We start from the raw sequence: 21,845 nt of genomic DNA, 5'->3' as shown, positions 1-21,845 counted from the left end.
ACACAGAAACAGGATAGTATGGCCGATTCAAAGGAAAACAGTAAGTCTGAAGAAGATTCCCTGAAAAAGACTTGATGGCAAATATACCAGACAAACACTTCAAAATAACTGTCTTAAAGATACTCAACTAAAGGAAGATGTAGAGAAAATCAAGAAAACAATTTGTGAATAAAATGGAAATATCAATAGAAACAGAAAGCTTAAAAAGAAACCCAAAAGAAATTCTGGATCTGAGAAGTACAATAACTGAAATGAAATGTAAATGGGTTAAATTCTCCAATCAAAAGACAGAGACTGGCAGATTGGATAAAATATGCATGATCCAATCATATACTGCCTACAAGAGACTCTCTTGACACTCAATGATACAAATAGGCTGAAAGCAAAAGGATGGAAAAAATTATTCCATGCAAATAGTAATCAAAAGAGAGCAGGATGGCTATAGTTGTATCAGACAAAAGAGACTTGAAATCAAAAGAGGTTACAAGAGACAAAACATTATACACAGCTAGACGATAAAGCAATTATAAACATTTATACACCTAGTGACAGACCAACAAAATATATGAAGCAAAAATTGGCAGAACTGAAGGGAGAAACACAGCTCTACAGTAACTGTCGGTGATTTTAATATCTCACTCATAATCATGGATAGAACAACCAGGCAGAAGATAAGTAAGGAAACAGAAAACTTAAACAAAAAACCAAGTGGATGTTAACAGATAAATACAAAAAACTCTACTGAATAGGAACGACACACACATTCTTCTCAAATACACATAGGACACTTTCCAGACAGATTATGTAAGGCCACAAATTAAGTCTCAATGGACTTAAAAGATAGATATCATACAAAGTATCTTCTCTGATTACAACAGATGAAGCCAGAAATCAGTAACAAAAATAAAACTGAAAATTCAAGAATTTGTGGAAATTAATGATACACTTTTTTTGAAGTTCTCTCCACTGACCTTTCTTTTCCTTAAAAAAAAAAAAAAGGCAACACAAGACATATATATGGCTTTGTAGCCATTTCAAAATTACAGCAAAAACTCAAATATCACATCAATTTAAAATGCTTTGTTTATCCTCCCAATTTTGCTTTCTATGGTAACTATTTATCACAGAGAAGGAACTACAGAATCACCCTATAAAATGATACACTTTTAAGTAACTGTGTGGCTAAACCACACTGACTCCATTTTGTCTGCTCCATCTTAGGCCCACAGTCCTATCCCCTCCCTTTCTGTGAGACTGAGCTTTAACTACTCACAAGAAATATGCCCACGCCAGAAAAGTTGCCTATCATCTTTTACCTTGGCCTTCATCTGATACGAAAACTGGAAGAGAGCCTTTTGCTGACACAGATGGTTAATGGTCTGTGAGGAAATAATGGTCATGAGACCCCCAGGGGGAAGGAAACCCCACCCCCACCCCAGTTTCTGCTGCCACGAATGTGTTTCTCCCTTAGCAGTCAGATTCTAACTTTGGCCCCTTCAAATTCCCCTGTACCCCTTCCAGTGACGTGGATGCCTCTGGATGGTCGTCCACCCGATACTGCCTAAAGAAAATTGTAAACTTCTTGATTGTACTTTATGGAGTTGCCTGCTTTGCTTTTTTGATCTCAAAGTTCCTTCTCATTTTGGGGGATATTATTCAATATCCCCACTTTCAAACAATAACCAACAGATCAAGGAAGAAATTACAATGGAAATTAAAAAATACTTAAAGGTGAATGAAAACAAAAAACATACCAAAACTCATGGGACACAGCAAAAGTCGTGCTAATGGGGGAAATTTATAGCGATCAATGCTTACATTGAAAAACAAGAAAGATCTCAAGTCAGTAACCTAACTTTACACCTTAAGAAACTAGAAAAAAACCCAACTAACCCCTAGGTTAGCAAAAGGAAGGAAATAATACAGATTAGAGCAGAGATAAATAAAACAGAGGATAGGAAAATAAGAGAGAAGACTCAAATTACTAAAATCAGAAATGAAAGTGGGACATGACTACTGATTATACATAAGTAAAAAGGATTATAAGAGAGCACTATGAACAGCTGACACCAAAAAATTAGATCACCTAGATGAAATACACAAATTCTTATAAACACTAGAATTACCAAGGCTACATCATGAAGAAGTAGACAATCCGAATAGACCTGTAACTAGTAAGGAGACTGAATCACTAATTTTAAAAGACTCCCAAAGAGAAAAGCCCTATACCTGACGGCTTCACTGGCGAATTCCACCAAACAATTAATGACAAACGAATACCATTCCTTCTCAAACTCCTTCAAAATTGAAGCGGGAACACGGATTCCTAACCTACTCCATGAGGCCAGTATAACCATGATACAAAGCCAAACAAAGACACAAGGAAAGAAAACTACAGACCAGCATCCCTTATGAACATTGATGCAAAGTTCTCAACAAAATATTAGCAAAAAGAATTCAGCAGCATATTAAAAAGATTACATATAATGAATGACCAAGTGGGATTTACACCTGGAACACCTGGAAAGGATGGTTAAACATATGAAAATTGATCAATATAATATCCCACATCAACAAAGTGAAGGAAGAAATCCCATGTGATCATTTCAATTGATGCAGAAAGAGAATCTGAAAAAATTCAACACCCTTTCATGATAAAAACATCCAACAAAACAGAAGTAGAAGTAACCTCAACATGATAAAAGCCATATATGAAAAACTCACAGCCAGCATCATACTCAATGGTGACAGATTGAAAGCTTTCCCTATAGGATTAGGAACAAGGCATGGATGTCCACTTTCACTTTTTCTATTCAACATAGTATTGGAAATTCTAGTCAAATCAATTAGGCAAGAAAAAGAAGTAAAAGGCATCCAAATGGAAAGGAAGAAGTAAAAGTATCTCCCTGTTTGCAGATGATGTGATCTTATATGTAAAACACCTTAAGTCTCCACAGAAAAGCTGTAGAGCTAATAAATGATTTCAGCAAAGTAGCAAGATATAAAGTCAACACAAAAATCATTTGCATTTCTATACATGAACAATAAACAGCTTGGAAAGGAAATTTCAAAAACAATTCCATTTACAACAGCATCAAAAAGAATAAAATACTTAGGAATTAATCAAAGGGTGAAAGACTTGTACAATGAAAACTACAAAACATTTCTGAAAGAGATTAAATAAGACAAATAAATAGAAACAATCCCATGTTCATAGATTGGAAGACTTACTACTGTTAAAATGTTAGTGCTATCCAAAGCGATCTACAGATTAAATGCAATCCTATCAAAATCCCAATGATGTTTTTTGCAGAAACAGAAAGACTCATCCTAAAATTTATAGGGAATATCAAGGGACCCTGAATAGCCAAAACAATCTGGGGTTGGAGGGGAGGGAACTGAAAGACTCACACTTTCTGATTTCAAAACTTATTACAAAACTACAGTAATCAAAAGGAAGTGGTGTTGGCATAAAGACAGACACACATACCAATGGGATAGAGTGGGAAGCCTTTCGAAGTAAATCATCATATATATGGTCAAATCATTGTTGCCAGGACCATTTAATGAGGAAAAAACAGTCTTTTCAACAAATGGTGCTAGAAAAACTGGATATTCGCATGCAAAAGAGAGAAGCTGGACTCTTATTTAATACCATGTGTTAAAATTAACTCCAACTGGATCAGGGACCTAGATGGAAGACCTAAAACTAAACTCTAAAATAAAACCTCTTAGAAGAAAACATAAGACAAAAGCTTCATAACATTTGGTTCAGCAATGATTTCTTGGATATGACACCAAAGGCATAGGTAACAAAAGGAAAAAATAAACAAATTGAAGTTCATGAAAATTTAAAAATTTTGTGCATCAAAAAGACACTAACCAGAGGAAAATGACAACCCAAAGAATGGGAGAAAATATTTGTAAATCATATATCTGATAAGGGATTAATATACAGAATACATAGGAAATTTCTAAACTCAACAACAAAAAAGCACTGATTAAAAATGGGCAAATACCTTAAACAGACATGTCTCCAGAAAAGATGTATGAATATGATGTATGAAAAGACATTCAACATCACTAATTGTCAGGGAAATGGAAATCAAAACTATAATGAGATACCACCTCATAAACATTAGTATGGCTACTATCTAAAAACCCCAGAAAATAAGGAGTGTTGGCGAGGACTTGGAGAATTCAGGACCCTTGTGCTGGAGCCCACTATTGGTAAGGATATAAAACAGACTAGCTATTGTGCGAATAGTATGGTGATGCCTCAAAATGATTAAGATTCAGTCATTCTAATTCTGGGTACATACCCAAAAGAACTAAAGTAGGATCTCAGAGATATTCACCCACATTCACAGCAGCATTATTCACAATAGTTAAAATGTGGAAGCAACCCAAGCGTCGTCCATCTATCGATGAATGGATAAACAACATGCAGTGCATAGCTATAATGGAATATTATTCAGCCTTAAAAAGGAAGAAAGTCTGCAACATGCTACCACATGGATGAACTTAAAGGACGTTATGCTAAGCAAAATAAGCCAGTCACAAAAGGACAAATACTGTATGATTCCACTTATATAAGGTACTTAGAGTAGTCAAAATCATTAAGACAGAAAGCATAATGGTGGTTGTCTGGGGCTGGGAGGAGGGAACAATGAATGGGGAGTTAGTGTTTAAGGGGTACAGAGTTTCCGTTTTCTAAGATGAAAAAACTCATGGGGATGGATGTTGGTGATGGTTGCACAATGTGAATATATATTTAACACCATTGAACTGTTTACCTATAAATGAGTAAGACGGTAAACTATGTGTATTTTACCACAATAAAAAAAAATCAGCTACCTAAGAATTAAGAATTAAAATAAGAATTTTAAAAAGAAATTTTTAAAAACCAACTAAAATTGCTTCTTTGAAAAGATAATAAAATTGATGAGCTCCAGCAAGACTGATCATGTACATGTACACAGGGAAGATAATGGAAACAAACAGTCTAAAACATAACGATTTTTACATAATGGAAATACAGGTCAATTTTTATTTTCTTCTTTATACTCCTCTGGGTTTCCTAAACTTTCTGTAAGTAAGCTGTTTAAAAATATCAACTCTACTGTATGAAATACAGCTTTAGTAAACTTACCTGGCAGCCAGAGAATAAATGGCATTAGCAGAAGCAGAAGGTTTGATTTTCGGATGCTCACTCTCTGGACCTGCTAATGGGCTGCTATTCATATTCTGGAAAGACAAGTGTTGAAAAAGAATCTTCTTCATATAGCTTAGTGTATCTCCTCTTACCTATTTAACCTATTCAAAATAACAAGAACAATCATACAGAGACCTCACCCTCAATGCCATACTTAGGGGTTACTGTATGTGACAAAAGCAGAGTTGAAAGTTCAACTGTAAGAGTTAGGGAGACAGATCTAAGAAGAGCCAAGGAAATGGGGCTGTTTGCTTTAATTCTAGAAAGACTTGAGGAAATTGGTTGTCTGCACAAATACCATTCTATCTTTAAAAATCTATACATTTTTCTACATTGATGCCACCAAAAGTCAAACCTAATCCACTCTCACTAATCAGACTGCCTATGACATAAATGCCACTTAAATGCTAAGTTACGCTCCCCCTTCCCTTTCAATCAAGAAATATGCAGTTCATTTAAGGGCCACAGCATTTCCCAACTTCATCCTCCAATTCCATCTTTTCCTTAGATTTCCAACTACCTACTGGCCAATTCTTCCTTCAATGGCTCATCTCAAATTCAACATGTCCCTAGTTAGCCAAGTTCAAAACCTCTGGGGTGCATGCATGTGTGTATGTGTGATTTCTCACCATTTTTTCCACCCCCTGACAGCCTTCAAGCCTCACTGGCTCTTTGTTTCGTGCTGTCTAAGGTCTCTATCTAATCTGGCTGCCTCCTTCTGCTCCTAGACAAGGATTCTCCCTCTTGTTTACTTAGTACCGGCTATTCGAAATGCCTTTGTTACTCCTCAAATAGACCCTCCCAAACTCACTTGCTTTCCCCTTCATCCTGGAGGAGTCTTCTCCCATTGCTCCAGGTCTTTGCTCAGAATTGTATCCCATCCCTCCACGTACCTCTCATCCCAACTCGAGCTTTCCCTATACCCTGTTTTTGCCCTATTTTTCTCCACAGCATTCATCAGTGTCCAACATCTCATATGTTTTATTAACTTATTTATTTTCCTTCTTTCCTTCTGTAGAATGTAAACTTTGTGAGGGAAAGATTTTTTGTTGAGTGTATAAATGAACTAACAAAGGAAAGAATATACCTCTCCCACCCCCAGTTCTGGTCCCCTTATTCTCATGCTTATCCAATAGACCGTTAACTGTTTTCAATCTATTCTCTTTCCAATCCATTCTGCATACCACTCCTAGATTCCTCTCTTTAAATCAACATTTTGGTCATGTCACTCCACTAATTTAAAATCTTCAAATGCTCTTCATTTATACCAAATAAATTCCAATTTTGGGGGGAGTGGGTATTCAAAGTCCTCTCATCTAGCAGCAATGTTCCTTTCTAGCCCCTTTTCCTACTCTGATACACAAAACTTCTGTTCCACTCAAATTAAACTTCTTCTTAATCCATAATACACCTTAAGCATTTCTGTCATTGTAGCTCTATCTTAAAACTGTATCCACTTTGGAAAGAATACTTCAGATACTGGTGTCACTCCTTCCATAAAGCCCTCACGATTGCTCTATCTGGAAATAATCTCTCCTTTTGCTAAAACTAAAATGTTTTCTATTTATGCTACTCATGGCACACACACACACACACACACACACACACACACACACACATTTATTGTATTTACAAACATACTAACATATACACTCCTTGAGGGTAGGGATTATGTTATATTATCTCTGAATCATGTACAAAACATACCACAAAACTGACCCATTCAATACCATCCACAAATATTTGTTACTGGGATAATTACAAAATCAAACTCACCGTGGAGGTATCCAGACTGAATGTGCTTCCGAGCCTGGGCACGTCGGCTCTGGGTTCCATTTGGGAGGGCAATGAAAATGGAAGTGAGTGCCGGTTGGTTAATTCTCTCCCTGTCCAGGGGTCACTAGGGTTTGGGGCAACTACTGGTACTTTGGGGACTGGCCGAGGTAGCCATGATATTTCTCCAACGCGGCCAGAGGGGACAGGGGGCAGTTTGTCTCTGGAAGGACAGTCGCCTGGTGTACAAGGCAAGGGGCGTCTCTGAGGCCGGGTTTCTGCTCCAACAGAATATGGCCGGTCTGGAGGGGGTGGTGGTGGAAGATCTCGAAGAGTGGGAGGTATTGGTAATGGTTTGTCCTTATGCAGGGAGCCAGAAGGAGCCTATGGAAGCATGATGGAAGCAATCAATCAAAACCCACTAATCCACAACAAAGAATCAGAAAACTGTAGAAATGGATAATGTTTTACCTTAGAAGCAGTTCCAAGACCAGAAACACTCGAAGGAATAGATACTCGCTGTTGTAGAAGGTCAAGCCGGGGTGGCACTGGGGGAAGGGAAGCTTGTGGGGCCATGGAGAATGGAGAAGGAGGCCGTTCCACCTAACACAAATAAAATTTCCTAATGGGTTATTCTTGTCTGCAGAAGTGGCATCTCTCAACTCCTCCTAAAGTCGTAAACAGCAAGTACTATGTAAACACTGAATATACCAATGGGCCTGACTTTGGCTTTGGCATGAGGCAGTGCTTCCTGAATTATTTTTATGTCACCATCAGAGGGCGCTCTCAATCACAGAAATACCATGCAGATGCACGCTATAGACAAATGTATCTAGAAATGGCTGTGCTTCTTAGCTTATAATTTAAAAATTTTTTAACAACTTCCCATCTTCTCATCTTCAGATAAAGAAAAAAGCCTTTCAAGATTAAAAATAAAAAACCATATAATATGAAAGGGACAGGCATTAACCTCTCAACAAATCACTTAGGAAAATAATGTTTAAGGGGCAGAATGAAGAGATCAAAGTTGATAAATTCTCCATGGGTTATTATGATTAAAAGAAAATAGATTTATAAGAGGAAATGATCAGTCATGAAAATCATCTTGAGTTCTTCCAAAGAAGTAAGTTATTTCAATTCAATAATTAAAAGGAATTAATTTTTTTTTGGTCAATTTGTATTCTAAAAATTGAGGTGTCAAATCAAAAGAAACAAATACATGTATAACCTTTTTCATTTTCCTGCCTACAGCAGGGTGATGAGTAGCTGATAAGCTTGTCCAAGTAAGCTGTCAAGAGATATACAAGAATTTATACAAAATACTACTTCACATCTGCATTCTCTAACAAAGCAAAACAGAGAGAAAATAGGCAAATGTATTACAAGCACTTACGTAAGATGACAGAAAAAAACCACCATCCCCATACTCAGTCCTGTCATTAATGCTGGGCGATGAATGAGGAAAGAGAAAGTCTGCACCCTGAGCTACTTGCTTTCACCTGTGCTCAAGAAAATGGGTTCCATGCCAGTGGAATGTGAGCAGCCAAACACCTCAAGGTGTTTGAAATGAAAGTTAGTTATGAAAGTGAACTTACTAGTCAAACTCACTCTCCCTTCATCAATATCTAGTCAGTCACTGTATCTTGTTGATTTTTCCATAAAAGAATCTCGTATCAGTATCTTCCTTTTCATTCTACTTATCAACCTCAGACCTGGTTTATTAAAACCACCTTCTAGTGATTCTCCCAAATTCTAGTTTCTTATCTCACTCACCAAATCCTTTTGCTCACCATTATCAGCTTAACCATCTTTAAAATACTCATTAGGTCAAAAACCATCCATACCTAACACCCACTTTCCCATGTCATAAAATGTCACTCTCCTGCCTGGCTTTCACAGGTCTCTCTAATTGGGTCTCCCTAACCAACAGTATTTTCCATAATTTCTTATTTTGGAATTCCTACCTCCTTGACTTTGTTCAATTTGTTTCTTAGTTTGGAAGGCCTTCTCTGCCTATTTTGATCCCTCCCACCATCCATCTCTCCTTCTCATTCCCAAAGTGCAGAGGGTTGAGCTAATCATATCCCTCAATTCATGTCTTAAAATCTAACTGATCCCTGTGATGTTCTTTTATCTCAACATGTAATAAAGTTCCAGAAAAGGAGAAGGGCACATATGGGGATGAAATTATCAAAGAAATAATATAAGAACAACTCTAAGATCTAAGCAACAAAAATATCCATATAGGAAGTGTTCACTGCATAGCTAACCCAATGAAAGAAAAGAAACCCATAACCAACCAACCAACCAACCAACCAACCAACCATACCCTTAAATTTGCAGGGAATCAGGGATAAGGAAGATATACCTTAAAAGCTTCTGAGGATAGAGGGAAAGAGGGGACCAAGGAGCAAAAATACACTAGAAACTAGAAGTCACTGAAGCCATAACAATTTATAGTTGAATTTTTCCAACCTAGAATTCTGTAACTAGTCAGTCTGAGGGTTGAATAATGACATTTTGAGATACAAAACATCTCAAAAAATTTCACCTCTCACCTTTTCACAGGAAGCTCTGTTGAGGACATACCCCACCCAAAGAAGTAAAGCAAGAAACAGAAAAACATGAGTCAAGAAATAGGCACTCCAACACAGAGGAGATGCAATGCAGTCCAGTGATGATGGGGAGGGGAGACCCCAGGGTGACATGGAACGCAGCACACCCCAAGTACAACCAGTCCAGATGGAGCCAACGCATGGAAGACTCCCATAGGTCACTATACTATATTATATACTATTCACTAGATTAATGGGTTAGTAGAATTTACCTCATAGAAAATTATATTGAGAGGATATCTGATAGCATGGTAAGACTTGGTAGTGACAGGTACAAACTGAAAACTAAGAAAATAAAAACATCAATTATCTCAGAAAAGCAGAAGATTGTATAAGAAGGCAAAGGTAATTATAGTATATTACTTGACACAGTAGAGAGCAAAATCACTTATAACTGAATAGAGATTTAGCCAAAAAAACATTCAAATTAACTATAGCCAGAAGATATGGAATAGAAAAGAGGGAGATAAGAGATTTAAACCCTTCTCTATAATACCAGAAGTAAACAGGTAAGTAATATTGCAGAATTAAGGGACAGTAGTAGAGCATATGGTTAAGAAACAGTTTTAAGAACTGAAAAATCTGATGGGACAGAGAGAGGAGTTGGAGGCAGGGAAGTGACATTTCTATACGGTTTTTAGCAATTCTTTTACACTTAAGAAAAAAGTCTATGAGCATTTATCACATGAATTTTTGAAAAAGTAGATTCACTATTTTAAAAACAAATCAAAATAAAACAAACAGCAACAAAACAATAAACAACAGCTACTAAGATGTGGCAAAACAGGCACTCTCATAGCCTCAGATATTTTGGGAGTGACTTTAGGACAAAAAAATTGGGAACTAATTTTAAAGTCCATCCAAAAAAGTTAGATAATTTTACTCAAGTATTTCAGTCATACAAAGTAGATAATGAACTATAAGGTACAAAGGATAATAAGATGAAACATCCCTGCAGAACCTACCATTCAGCTAAAAAATGGATTTTGGTATCTGCAGAGACTGCTGGACCCAATCCCTGTGGAAACTGAGGGACGATCGTGATTTGTTATGGCAACAACAGAATACTAACACGTGGATGTACGATTTCTTACTGATGGACACTTTTCATTATTACAAATAATGCTGTAAGAATACAGTATCTATATCTTTGTGTACTTGTCTGAGTATTTCTTTAGAATAAATTCCTAGAAATGGAATTGTTAATTCAAACTGTAAATATCATATACATTTTGATAGATGTCAAATATCCTCCAAAAAGATGGAACTAATCTTCACCCACAGTGACGCTGACTGTGTCTGTTTCTTCACAGTGAGTACTACCCATGTATAAAATTTCATGAAGAAAAAAGGGTATTTTAATTTCAAACAAATACATATACGAATGATCACTTCTTTATCTTACTATTCAGCGTCCTTAACACTCCAGGAGTTAGCAGTAAATTTTCATGAATAAACAGCCAGCAATCTATGTAAGAACATAAAACTGCTTTAGAGGTCAAATGAATCTTTTAAAATGAAACCAAAGAACCTGTTATAAGGGGCCAAGACTACTGCCAACTTCAAAAAACACAAGAATATACTGCTCAAATAGTCCAGGTTTCCTCAACTATCCATTACTGATACAGCATAGATAAATATATCAATTCCTGCTTTGAAGCGTTTTCAATTCCCAAACATCCAAAGAAATTACTATATGCTCAATTTTGAGCAGCTAACACAAATGAGACATGGCTCTTGCCTTCTAGGAACTTACAATATAATGAGAAATACTTTAAATAAAATATTACAAAGTGGTAAGTTCTACGGCAGACATATTCATAGAGTCCGAGAAATACCTGCCCAGATCTAGATTGTATGTGTGTAAATACATGTGAGTTGACAGTGGGGGAAGCAGGGTATAGTCTGGAAAGGTTTCCTAAGAACTGCGAACTGAGCTAAATTACATAGAAACTGTCAGGACAAAAGCATGAAGAAATTTTTAGTGGTACAGCCTTGCTGGATCACAAAATACAAAGTGGAAAGGATTATCAGGGCAAAGTGCCTAGAAAGGAGAATGGACTCATTAAACCCACTAAGTTTTGAGAAGTCATCAAAGAGTGTGAGGCAAAGGGATGAGGAGGTCAGGTGTGTATTGCAGATCAATGACTCCGCTAGCAGGGAGAAAAGATGATTATGAGAACCGGAAATAAAGCAGTGGCATTGAGTACAGAGAGGAGGAGATACAATCATTTAAGAGATAAAAATCCATCCTTTCATTATTTATTGAGCACCTACTATGTGCCAGACAGTGTAGTGCTGATACAAAAGAAAGCTTCTTTTTGTACCAAAAAATGCATCCCATGAAGTTATAACAGTCTAAACAAGAGAACTGACAGCATGTTAGAATCTTTGTTTGCCCTACATTTATTAAAACCCCAATGACTGCCTTACTTCTAATCAGTGAATAAATCCCTATTTTACACTGATATAACGGAATCTGATCATGTCCTTTCTTTCTTAGCCTTTATCATTCTATCTTTACTAGGGCCTTTCTAGTTTTAGTTTCTATATGGAACTTCCTATCACCCTCCAGTCACTTCCGTTGCCATTTATTTGATTGTTAACAGTACCTCAATTCTCCTGCCCAAACTAAACTTTCCAATGCCAAGACTCCATTAGAAAAAAAGACAAGAAGAATATATTTCTAGTCACAGTACCAAAACAGGGTCCAATTCTTTTATTCTCCACTCATTTTCTCCAAAGCTACCTGAGTAGAGCTCAGTTCTAAGATATAGACAGTAATACCATGGGCCTTGAAGCTGGATGCCTAGTCACAGATTCTGGTTCAATTTATTAGCTGTGTGATCTTCAGCAAATTCCTTAACCTCACTGTGCCTTGGTTTCTTCATCTGCTAAATGAGGATAAAGATAGTATCTATTCATGGGGTTTTATGAGTATGTATGAGTATAGGATTATATGAGTTAAAATAAGTAAAGTACTTAGCATGGCTCTCTCTTACACAGTAAATGTTCAATAAATATTCGCTATTATCAGTCCTTGTAGTTTGGATGTCATTAAGGACTCTATTGCTTTAGGACACAATTAATAATGGATTCTGCCAATTCTTAAACTGGAGACTTACCTTGGCGCCGGCCAACTCCTTCATCATGAAGAGAGAATCATCAGCTCGTTCATCGTCATCATCGTCATAATTTGGGGAGGGAGCTCCCTCTGCTCCTTGCCTCAACAGGCTGCCACTTCCTCTAGGATCAAAGGGATCAACCACAATGGGCTCAGTACCTTTAATTTCACATCGGCAGAAAGGACAGCCCTGGCCTTCTGATTCCTGCAAAAGGAAACAGGAGATGGTAACAGACACATCTGAAAGTACCTAAAATACTCGTCCACTAAAAATACATCTCCTAGAGATGAAAAAAGAAATCAAAAGTTTAGAACCTACCCCCATAAACCAAGCCACCCTTTAATCTGTAAAGGATATATAATCCCCAATTCTTCACTGTGATTACTCAGCTGAGAAAAAGCATGGTTTGGATCCATACCTGCCAGGATGTCAGACAGGATGTGCACATGAGGTGTCCGCAGGGCTCGATCTTTACATCTTTATCATTTTCAGCACATATTTTACACAGTTGGAATGTGGAGCCCATCTCACAGTATAATTCATATTGTTCCTTTGATTAAAAAGAAGAGATTATTCAGTCTATTGTAGATATTTGTTGAATGAATAAACGACTACAACCATAAATGCTAAAAATAGGAAGATTGAAGACGGTTACTTTTAATACTAATTTTGCTTGCAGAAAAGTGTCACAACAGTAGTCATTTAAAACAGAAAGCAACTAGTCTTGGTCCTATTTCAAGCTGTATGGTTTAAAAAGAAACCACACACATGTAAATTTACTAATCTAGTCAATAGTTTAAGTGTTCCAATCACCTAATATAATTCTACCATCAGTTCTATAGAGTAATATACAAAAGCTTGCCACTAGTGATATGGTTATAACATAAAACAAAACTCACCTGGGTCACTTTGATGTGGTCTTGGGGAGTTGGTTCACATAAGCCTGTCAGGTCAGGATTCTGATTTCGTCCATCAGGAAACAAATAGCTATAAAAAAAAAAAAGAGTACCCAGTCTTGGGGTTTTACTGAAGCCAATTTATCACTGTTTGCTAATAACAGACAAATATTATCTAGGAATTCTCTTATTCTAAAAGGGCAATTTTGCATAAGTATAAAGATAAATTTTACTAGTACTTCAAAAAACAATAAATGACACAGATCAGTGCCAAGAAGATACTCTTCAAACAGTGACATTCTTTCTCCAGGGTATAATGCCACAGGTTCTATTTTTTAATCAAGGGGTTGACAAACTTTTTCTGTAAAGGGACAGATAGTACATATTTTAGGCTTTGCAAGTCATGTTAAGTCTGTGTCACATACTTTTCTTTGGTTGTTTTTTAAATGACACTTTAAACAGGAAAAACTATCTTAGATACAGACTGTACCAAAATAGCTAGTCTGTGGGCCACAGTTTACCAATCCTTATTTTAACCTGTGGATGGCCCCAAAGTATAAATTCTTAATTTAAACAGCATTTGCTTTTGATCAAAGACCTGAAATACCCTTGCTTACAGATTTAACACTGAAAGACACCAATTTAAAAGAAATGTAGCAAGAAGCAAAGCCACCAAGATCAACTACCAGGAGGAAGCTTCTAGCATCAAACAGCTCTGACATTTGGGGAAGAGCCCCTCTCAGCTCCAGTGTTACTGTAGAACATGATGCGTAATGAAATTTTGCTAATCACTTTAAAACACAAGTAGTTTTCTGATATCTGGTCCACTGTTAGTACTTTTAGTGCTTACCAACTGATAATCAATTTGAATTCCCAAAGGAATAGCAAATCTGGAATAAATAGGAACTTAGTCATAAATATCAGCATAGATTACAAAAGCCCAAAACCTGAAGAAATGCTGAACTAAAACAAAGTTAGGATGAAGGTAGATGAAGGCCACTGAGCCTGCTACCATTGGGAACATCTAATCATTCTAATGTTGGCCAGTTAAATAGCTGGTAACATGTTCTGCTAATTGGTATATTTAAAAATCTAATCATAGAGTTGAAAATAAGTTAACATTTGGGGAAAAAAAAAAAAAAAGAAAGGTAAAATTTACTAATGATAACAACCCAAGCAGCAGAGAAAAATAGTTTCACTCAAGGAATGCCTTTTAAATAAAAACAAAAGTCCTACAGAACCTGAAGGTCCAGACAATGTAACGTGTTAATATATTTCCTGAATTTTAATCTGCAGAAGAAACCTGGAATAAAGTCATTAATGATGAAGCCTTATAGCCCTTAAGTTCCTAGACTCTAGCAAATGGTAAACAGTAGGTACTCACAAGCCTTCCCTGAAGCCATCAATCAGTGCTTGGAAAAGAGGTTTATTGTGAGGGATTGTCTGGAGAATGTTCCCATCAGCAGTGACGTAACCAATAGCCCACTGACCCAGACGAGTACAGCTCAGCCGGAAAATGTAACTGAGAACAGAGAGAAACACAATCTTTAACGTATATGCTCATATTAGGGAGGAAGGCAAGACAGAGACAAAAATCAAAGGGACTGTCAATAATAGATTCTTCAATGACTCCAGACCAAAAGCAAAAGACATATAAGCCCAATCCTTAAGTGGCTTGAAAGCATTTATCAAATCATAGGATCTGAATAAGTCAATTCCTCTGGTAAACAGACATCAATCCTACTGAAGAAACGTGGCCACTGGGGAACTAATAAAAGATCATGTTTCCTCTTCCAGCAAAGGTCACAGGAGAATAAAATTCAGCTGAATAAACCTCTGCTTCATGGCACTGACCTGCCAGGTTTGTGAATGAATTTCTGGAGCCGAGCTTTCACTTCATCATATGTCAGGAAAGCCATGTAACCAGGATGAGTTACAGCAAGACTGTTCCAGTTCCTGAGCAAAGATGACCAGGGCTAAGGAAACAAGAGGTCAATCAGATCACTGGACTCAAGACATACAACCAGGCTCAGAGCAATGAAAAACAAAAAAAGCAACCTCAGTTCTCAATTATAAATTCTCTATTTTCTGTTAAAAGCCTTCAATTCTATTGTCACTTTAAGGGAAGACAAACAGGTTTGGGGAAAAAAAGAATTTTGAAAAGCTAAGAAGAAAATAACATATGCTTATAGGGAGATACTTAACTATACAGAGTGAAATTCAGGAAATTTTTAAGCAGTAGGGAGGTTAAACAACAACAAACAAAAACAGAGAAACAGAGCACGGCCTACATGTGTAAGAAGTTCCAAATAAAGGTTTGTGCAAGACGGCATATACACACATTATTTTTAGAAAAAGAAAGAAATCAGTTCTTTGTGAAGCATCAATACATCTCAATATTAACAGTTAAGAATTTCAATCAACAGGAGAGAAAATTGGAAACACACACAGAACTGATTAAATATACCCATTTTTAGGATGTTCTATAACTACTAAAATGATGCAAAGAAGAATATTTAATAACAAAGAGATTATAAATGTGAAGGGAAGAAAGCTGACTGTATAGTTATTATTTTTACAAATACATAAAAAATACAGAGTAGTTTTAACCTTTTTTGGGGCTATAGTTTCCAGATTGAATAAAAATACTCTTGTAACAGGCAAAATCCCAAATGTTATTTTTTAAAAAGCTTTGTCTTCAGAAAAGTAGCAATAACTAGTTTAGCCAACATTTTAGTATCCTACCTGAAAGAGCCGTGTAAAGATGTCGAATTCAAAAACTGAAATATAATCATTGCAGGTCAGATCAATAGTGGATTTCAGAGCCATGGCTTCCAGCCCAGAACTGATGGGATGCACTTCATGAAGGGCCTGTCTGAAGCTCTTCCAAGGGACTATTGTCCTGGGATGGGTTTGGCGGGTGGGAGAGATGGCACAGAGTGAGATAATAGAAAACTCCAAGCACTGCTATATTCACAGAAAAGAGAGTCCCATTAAGCTCTCAGTATCAATTTCAACTTTATTAAAGAAGTTGAACTATATTTTGGATTGAGAACAAAAAGTGAGTAAATGATGTATTTCTTAACTTTCTAATGAGTAAATCAATAACACAAACACCTACTTCTACTTTTCCTTGGCAGAAAGCCACAAATTAATTCCCTTTCTCATCTATTCTGTCAGAGAAGCATGGAAGAGATGAGATTATCCTTCTGTATAACAGATGAACCAGTGGCCAGATTTCACTAACTGAAAGCTTCTGTTTAACTTTTAAAAGCACATAAAATACTCTGTGTTCTTCTGAGGAACTCACACTATCAAGGACTAGACTGGAGGAAAACAGGCTTAAGGTACGGGAAGAACAGAGTCCTGATAGAGATGAGAAAGAAATTATTTAACATAAGAATGATGAAACCCCAGATATGGCTAGCAGGAAGTATTATTACAGGATTTCTATTTCTCGAGACCTTTAAAAAAATAAAATCTCATTGCTTTTGAAAAGATTATGTATTTATGTATTTACTTGCCTGAAAATAAGAGATCAAGTGGCATTTTGAACTCTTTTCTAATGTAGTTATTAAGTTAAAGGAACAAAGTTAAACTCATTCCCATCCTCTTCAACTAAGTTTTAAAAAATCACTAATTATTCTGGATCTAATGTTTAAACATGATTTTTTTAAATAAAGCATTCAACAAATGTAAAATTAATATGTAGTAAGTGTACAATTAATATGTAGTAAACTAACTTAATAGTGTACATCAATTACATTTCAATTAAGAAACAAAAAAATAAAGAAAAGAAAAGGAAATGAAAGAAAAGAAAAGAAAGCATTTAAGAGACTCACATTAGGATCGGTATATTCAACTGAAAAATCTTATTCCTTTCTACTTTTTCAGGTCTTTGATCCAAAACTTCAGAGGATATTTAAAAACATTTATATTAATACTTAAAAACATAAGCTTGACTCATACACCTGTCTATATAATTTAAAACTTCTGGATATCAAAAAGACAATATAACAAAGTAGAAAGATAAACCATAGGCTAGGAGAAGATATCTGTAATGTTAAGTAGTTAACAAAGAATTAGTATCTTACAACAGGAAAAAGACAACTGAATAGGAAAACAGACAAGTCAAGAATAGGAACAGGCAAGTCAATAGGAATCGTGCTTGGTCACGAATGTGAAAAGCTGCTTAAGCTCCCTTGTCATCAGGAATATAAAGCAAAATATGATACCAATTCATAGTACCAGTATTAGCTAAACTGCAGAACTATTAGAAGTCATGTACTCTACCTATAGGAATATAAGCTGGTACTACCACTTTGGAAAGCAATTAGGCAGTATTTGTCAAAGCGGAAGATGTAAAATCCCCTAACTTAACAATTCCACTCCTAGATATGTAACTATCGAGAAACTCTTGCATATGAAGACAAATACAATTTTCTTAACTGCAGCACTGTTTGTGAGCAAGTAATTTTTAATGTAAATGTCCATTATCAGCATAATAGATGAGGATAGAGTATTCAGTCACAGAGCATGAATTTCAAAGGTCTATTTCTTTGGGAAAAAAATGATCAGAGCAAAAAAATATTAATATTTACCAAAGTCAGGAAATAAGTACACACATATTCATTACTTTTTCTGTTTTCCCATGTTTTAAATATTTCATCAGTAAAAACTAAACAAATACCCATAACATGTTTCAGTACTTCATAGTTCGAATTCATTATTTTGAGACTTACTTTTCCCCAAAAGCTTTTCTCCAAAATTCTGCAGCATCAGCTTTAGTAATCCGAAACGTGTCTCCTTGAAAGAGTCCACCTGGAAAGATTCCTTTTAGCTCTGCCAGCATGTGGCTGAAGATCAGGGACAGTTTGGTTAGGTTTCGCCTGCAAATGATCAGAAGTGCAATGATTAAATGAACACAAAATTATTTTTATTTTAAAAGTGCTGAATTCACCATATCAGGTGTGTAATTATAATGGAAGAAAGATTGCTGCATTCACTAGATCCACTCTGTTCCCTTCATTCAAAAAGATGTTACATGGTAAATAAGAAAAAAAAAGAAATGGTAATCTATTCCCAGACTTTTAATCTTAAATCAATCAGGTCTAATAACTGAGCATAAACTAATATGAATAAGTTTCTTTTTTAGGGTGACAGATAAGAGGACTCAACAAATAAGTAAGTGCAAGAACTTGTACAGTGTTATAACCAGTCAGTCACAAAAATGTTAGAAAAACAAAATATTTCCTGCTTTGCCTAAACTAATCTGGATTTTTAAATTATCATGTAATGTACTCAAATTAAAAACAAATTTAAATCCTCAATAAAAAGGAGTATTTAAATATCCAGACCTAACAAATATTTTCACTAAATCAGATCTTAAACAGGTTAAGTTTTCAAACTCTTTAAGTAACTTAAAACAACTTCTCTTCCTTTACCAAAAATGAAAGGCAAACATCCAAACCATGTAAAAAAGTGCATACGATACTATGTTTATAATAATTAGTTAACTTTATTCTAATAACCTTTGTTTAATGGATATGATTATCAGGTACCAATTTAACACACTACTTTTAAGTGTGTACTGCAACCAGATTATCTGTTATCTTTAATGGTACTGTCACACAGAACAAGATACTGATGCCTTACATACTGCTATACACCAAACCAGCCACTATTACACTTGCTTATTTTCCCTTGCCTCAATAATTTGTATTTATGTATTCTTTTTTTTAAACATTGTTTTTATTTGTTTTGGTTTTGGGGGTTTGGAGGGGGAAGGGGAATTAGGTTTATTTTTTACTTGTTTTTATTGGAGGTACTGGGGATTGAACCCAGGACCTCGTGCATGCTAAGCATGTGCTCTACCACTGAGTCATACCCTCCCCCCTGTATTTATGTATTCTTGTCATACAAGTGAACTATAAATTTTCAAGTCAGTTCATGATCAATTTTATTGCCTAAAAATTCTCTTTAACACAGATATATTTTTCTTTTTATATGCTATCCTGGAGGATCACCATTAGTCTCATCTTTGTCTTTCCTAGAAAAATGCTGCACAAAGTCTCTGCAGCCCTAACTTTTGTGCAAAACACTCCTGAAAGTTTTCTCATCAGCTTTTCAACAAATCAGCCTCAATTTTTTGATATTTGTCTTCTCACACTTGCATCAAGTTATTCTCTTTACAGTTTTCTACTTGTTTTCTGAAAGCACCTACAATGATAAAATTAATATTCTTTGAAAACAATCTAAAATAATTCATACGCTAAACAGCTCAAGTGTAAGATAAAAATACAAGCACTTATTCAATCTCTAAACTCCAATAACCATTTTCTTCCCTGTACTTTGAGATCCTTCAATTATTGCTGGTCAGGATTTTTACTAAATCCTTTATCAAAGAGGAAACAAAATTAGTAACTATCAAGAATATATCACAGGGCACATCTGGGTTGTGGAGCGGTCGCTCACGGTCACTTCTGCAAAAGGGCTCCATGGCCTAGCATTCCCATCCCTGCCACCTGTGATCGTGTGCCAAGGCCTGCAAAGGGTCGCCGCCCAGGTTTCCACCAGCCCACAAGCAAAAGCATGGCAACCACCCCCTTCAGCAGCTCTCTCAGGGCCACCCGTGACCACTACTGGTGCCACCTGGGCTCCACTTCCAGTAACAGCTCCTGAGGGAGCGTGGAGCCATCTGGGGAAGACATCCCCACCACCTGGTCTCCCCAAAGCCACCCCAGGACATGGTGAGCTAGCTTCTTTTTCGGGAAGTCCACTCTCCTATTCATGGCCACAGTGTTGGAGTCCCCAGAGCACTGGGAATCGCCCCAGACCTCCACCGGCACAATCACCTGGGACCTGGCTCGGGAAGCCATGTGGAAGTAGCAGGCTGGCAGCTAGCCTTGGCAACACCAACTCTAGGTCCCCGGTCCTGAGTGGCCGCCACCAGCTGCCAGGCTTCCTTCCAAGGCTAGTAAGATCCACCCCTCTTCCCTCCCCTCCCTGAGACTAAGCAGGCTATAGTGAGCAGAAACAGTTGGGTTAATATAAAAACAGCAAAACACCAAAAAGGAAGTTGAGAACCCCACTCTTCACTACCCAAGCCACACTAGAGCCTTCCTGACACCTCATAACCCTTGCACCATAAGCCTTGCACCAAGTAGAAAATAAACTTCAAGCAGCCATAGAAAGAAAGAAAGAAAAAGAAAAAGAAAGAGAAAGAAAGAAAGAAAGAAAGAAAGAAAGAAAGAAATAAAGAAAGAAAGAAAGAAAGAAAGAAAGAAAGAAAGAAAGAAAGAGAGAAAGAGAGAGAGAAAGAGAGAAAGAGAGAAAGAAAAGGATATATCATAGATAACACAACAGAAAATCTGCAAAGCACAAATCATTCCCAATGATTTTAATTTCAAGTCTCCCCCAGGACACCAAACTGCACAGTGGACTATACCTCAGTAGTCACATAACATTTTGCCAAATGTTAATCCTTAAAGATAGGAAGGAGAGAGTCCACGATTCCCTTAAGATATGCTGGGTTGTTGAGAACCTACTATATGTAAAGAACTGTGCTAAACAGTATAGCAGAACAATGTATGATATGATAGAAACATACATAATCACACTCCCAAGATTATGACAGAGCTCTTTCTGGAAGAAACAGTTTGTATCTTCTTTTTTCCTGAAAATGTCTTTCTCTGGTTTCTCCAATATTGTCCTCCCTTGGTTCTCCTACTTGCTTTTTATTTCCCTTTTGGCTTTTCTTTCTGTTCTCTTAATACGGCTATTTCCCAAGAATTTACTCTCCACTATTTTCTTTTCTTTCTCCATGTACTCTCCTGACTCTCCCTGTGCCATCTCAAGGCTTCAAAAACTACTTTGCAGAAGATTCCCAAATCTTCGGCCTTGGTAGCTTTCCAACTGCCTACTACATTTCTCTATTCAAATGCTAGAACCTTAAAGCAGTATGTTCAGAACAAAGCTCACCTTCCTTCTCAAACCTGCTCTTTCTTCATGTTCTCTATTTTCTGCATTTAATGACAACACCATCTTCCTACAAGTTCAAAACCCTAGAGTCAGTCATCTTAACTTCCATTTGCTTTGTTCTCCATATGTGACATCAATTTGCTGACCATGTACTGTTAATCCTACCTTTGAATTTATATTATTACTCTAATATACTCTTTGCTACCTGCACCTACTTACTCCATAATTCAAATTGAGGTTT

At 36.5% G+C, this 21,845-nt stretch overlaps 1 protein-coding gene across 3 annotated transcripts in view; it reads right to left on the bottom strand.

Annotated features, from left to right (window-relative positions):
• CBL (Cbl proto-oncogene) overlaps positions 1-21,845 on the bottom strand; it is a 74,772-nt gene that overhangs the window by 15,026 nt on the left and 37,901 nt on the right. For all 3 annotated transcript variants that reach the window (XM_031443505.2, XM_064482145.1, XM_064482144.1), the window contains 10 exons: positions 18,367-18,513; positions 16,370-16,526; positions 15,479-15,600; positions 15,009-15,146; positions 13,628-13,715; positions 13,147-13,278; positions 12,729-12,932; positions 7,460-7,591; positions 6,992-7,372; positions 5,153-5,247 (listed from right to left, as the gene is read on the bottom strand). In XM_031443505.2, the coding sequence (XP_031299365.2) occupies positions 5,153-5,247; positions 6,992-7,372; positions 7,460-7,591; positions 12,729-12,932; positions 13,147-13,278; positions 13,628-13,715; positions 15,009-15,146; positions 15,479-15,600; positions 16,370-16,526; positions 18,367-18,513 (1,596 nt within the window). The remainder of the gene's footprint in view (positions 1-5,152; positions 5,248-6,991; positions 7,373-7,459; positions 7,592-12,728; positions 12,933-13,146; positions 13,279-13,627; positions 13,716-15,008; positions 15,147-15,478; positions 15,601-16,369; positions 16,527-18,366; positions 18,514-21,845) is intronic.

Source organism: Camelus dromedarius, chromosome 34, assembly GCF_036321535.1.
Source record: "Camelus dromedarius isolate mCamDro1 chromosome 34, mCamDro1.pat, whole genome shotgun sequence".
In the NCBI taxonomy this organism is placed as follows: Eukaryota; Metazoa; Chordata; class Mammalia; order Artiodactyla; family Camelidae; genus Camelus; species Camelus dromedarius.
The sequence above is the reverse complement of the archived record's forward strand: the minus strand, read 5'-3'. Positions and strand labels throughout refer to the sequence as shown.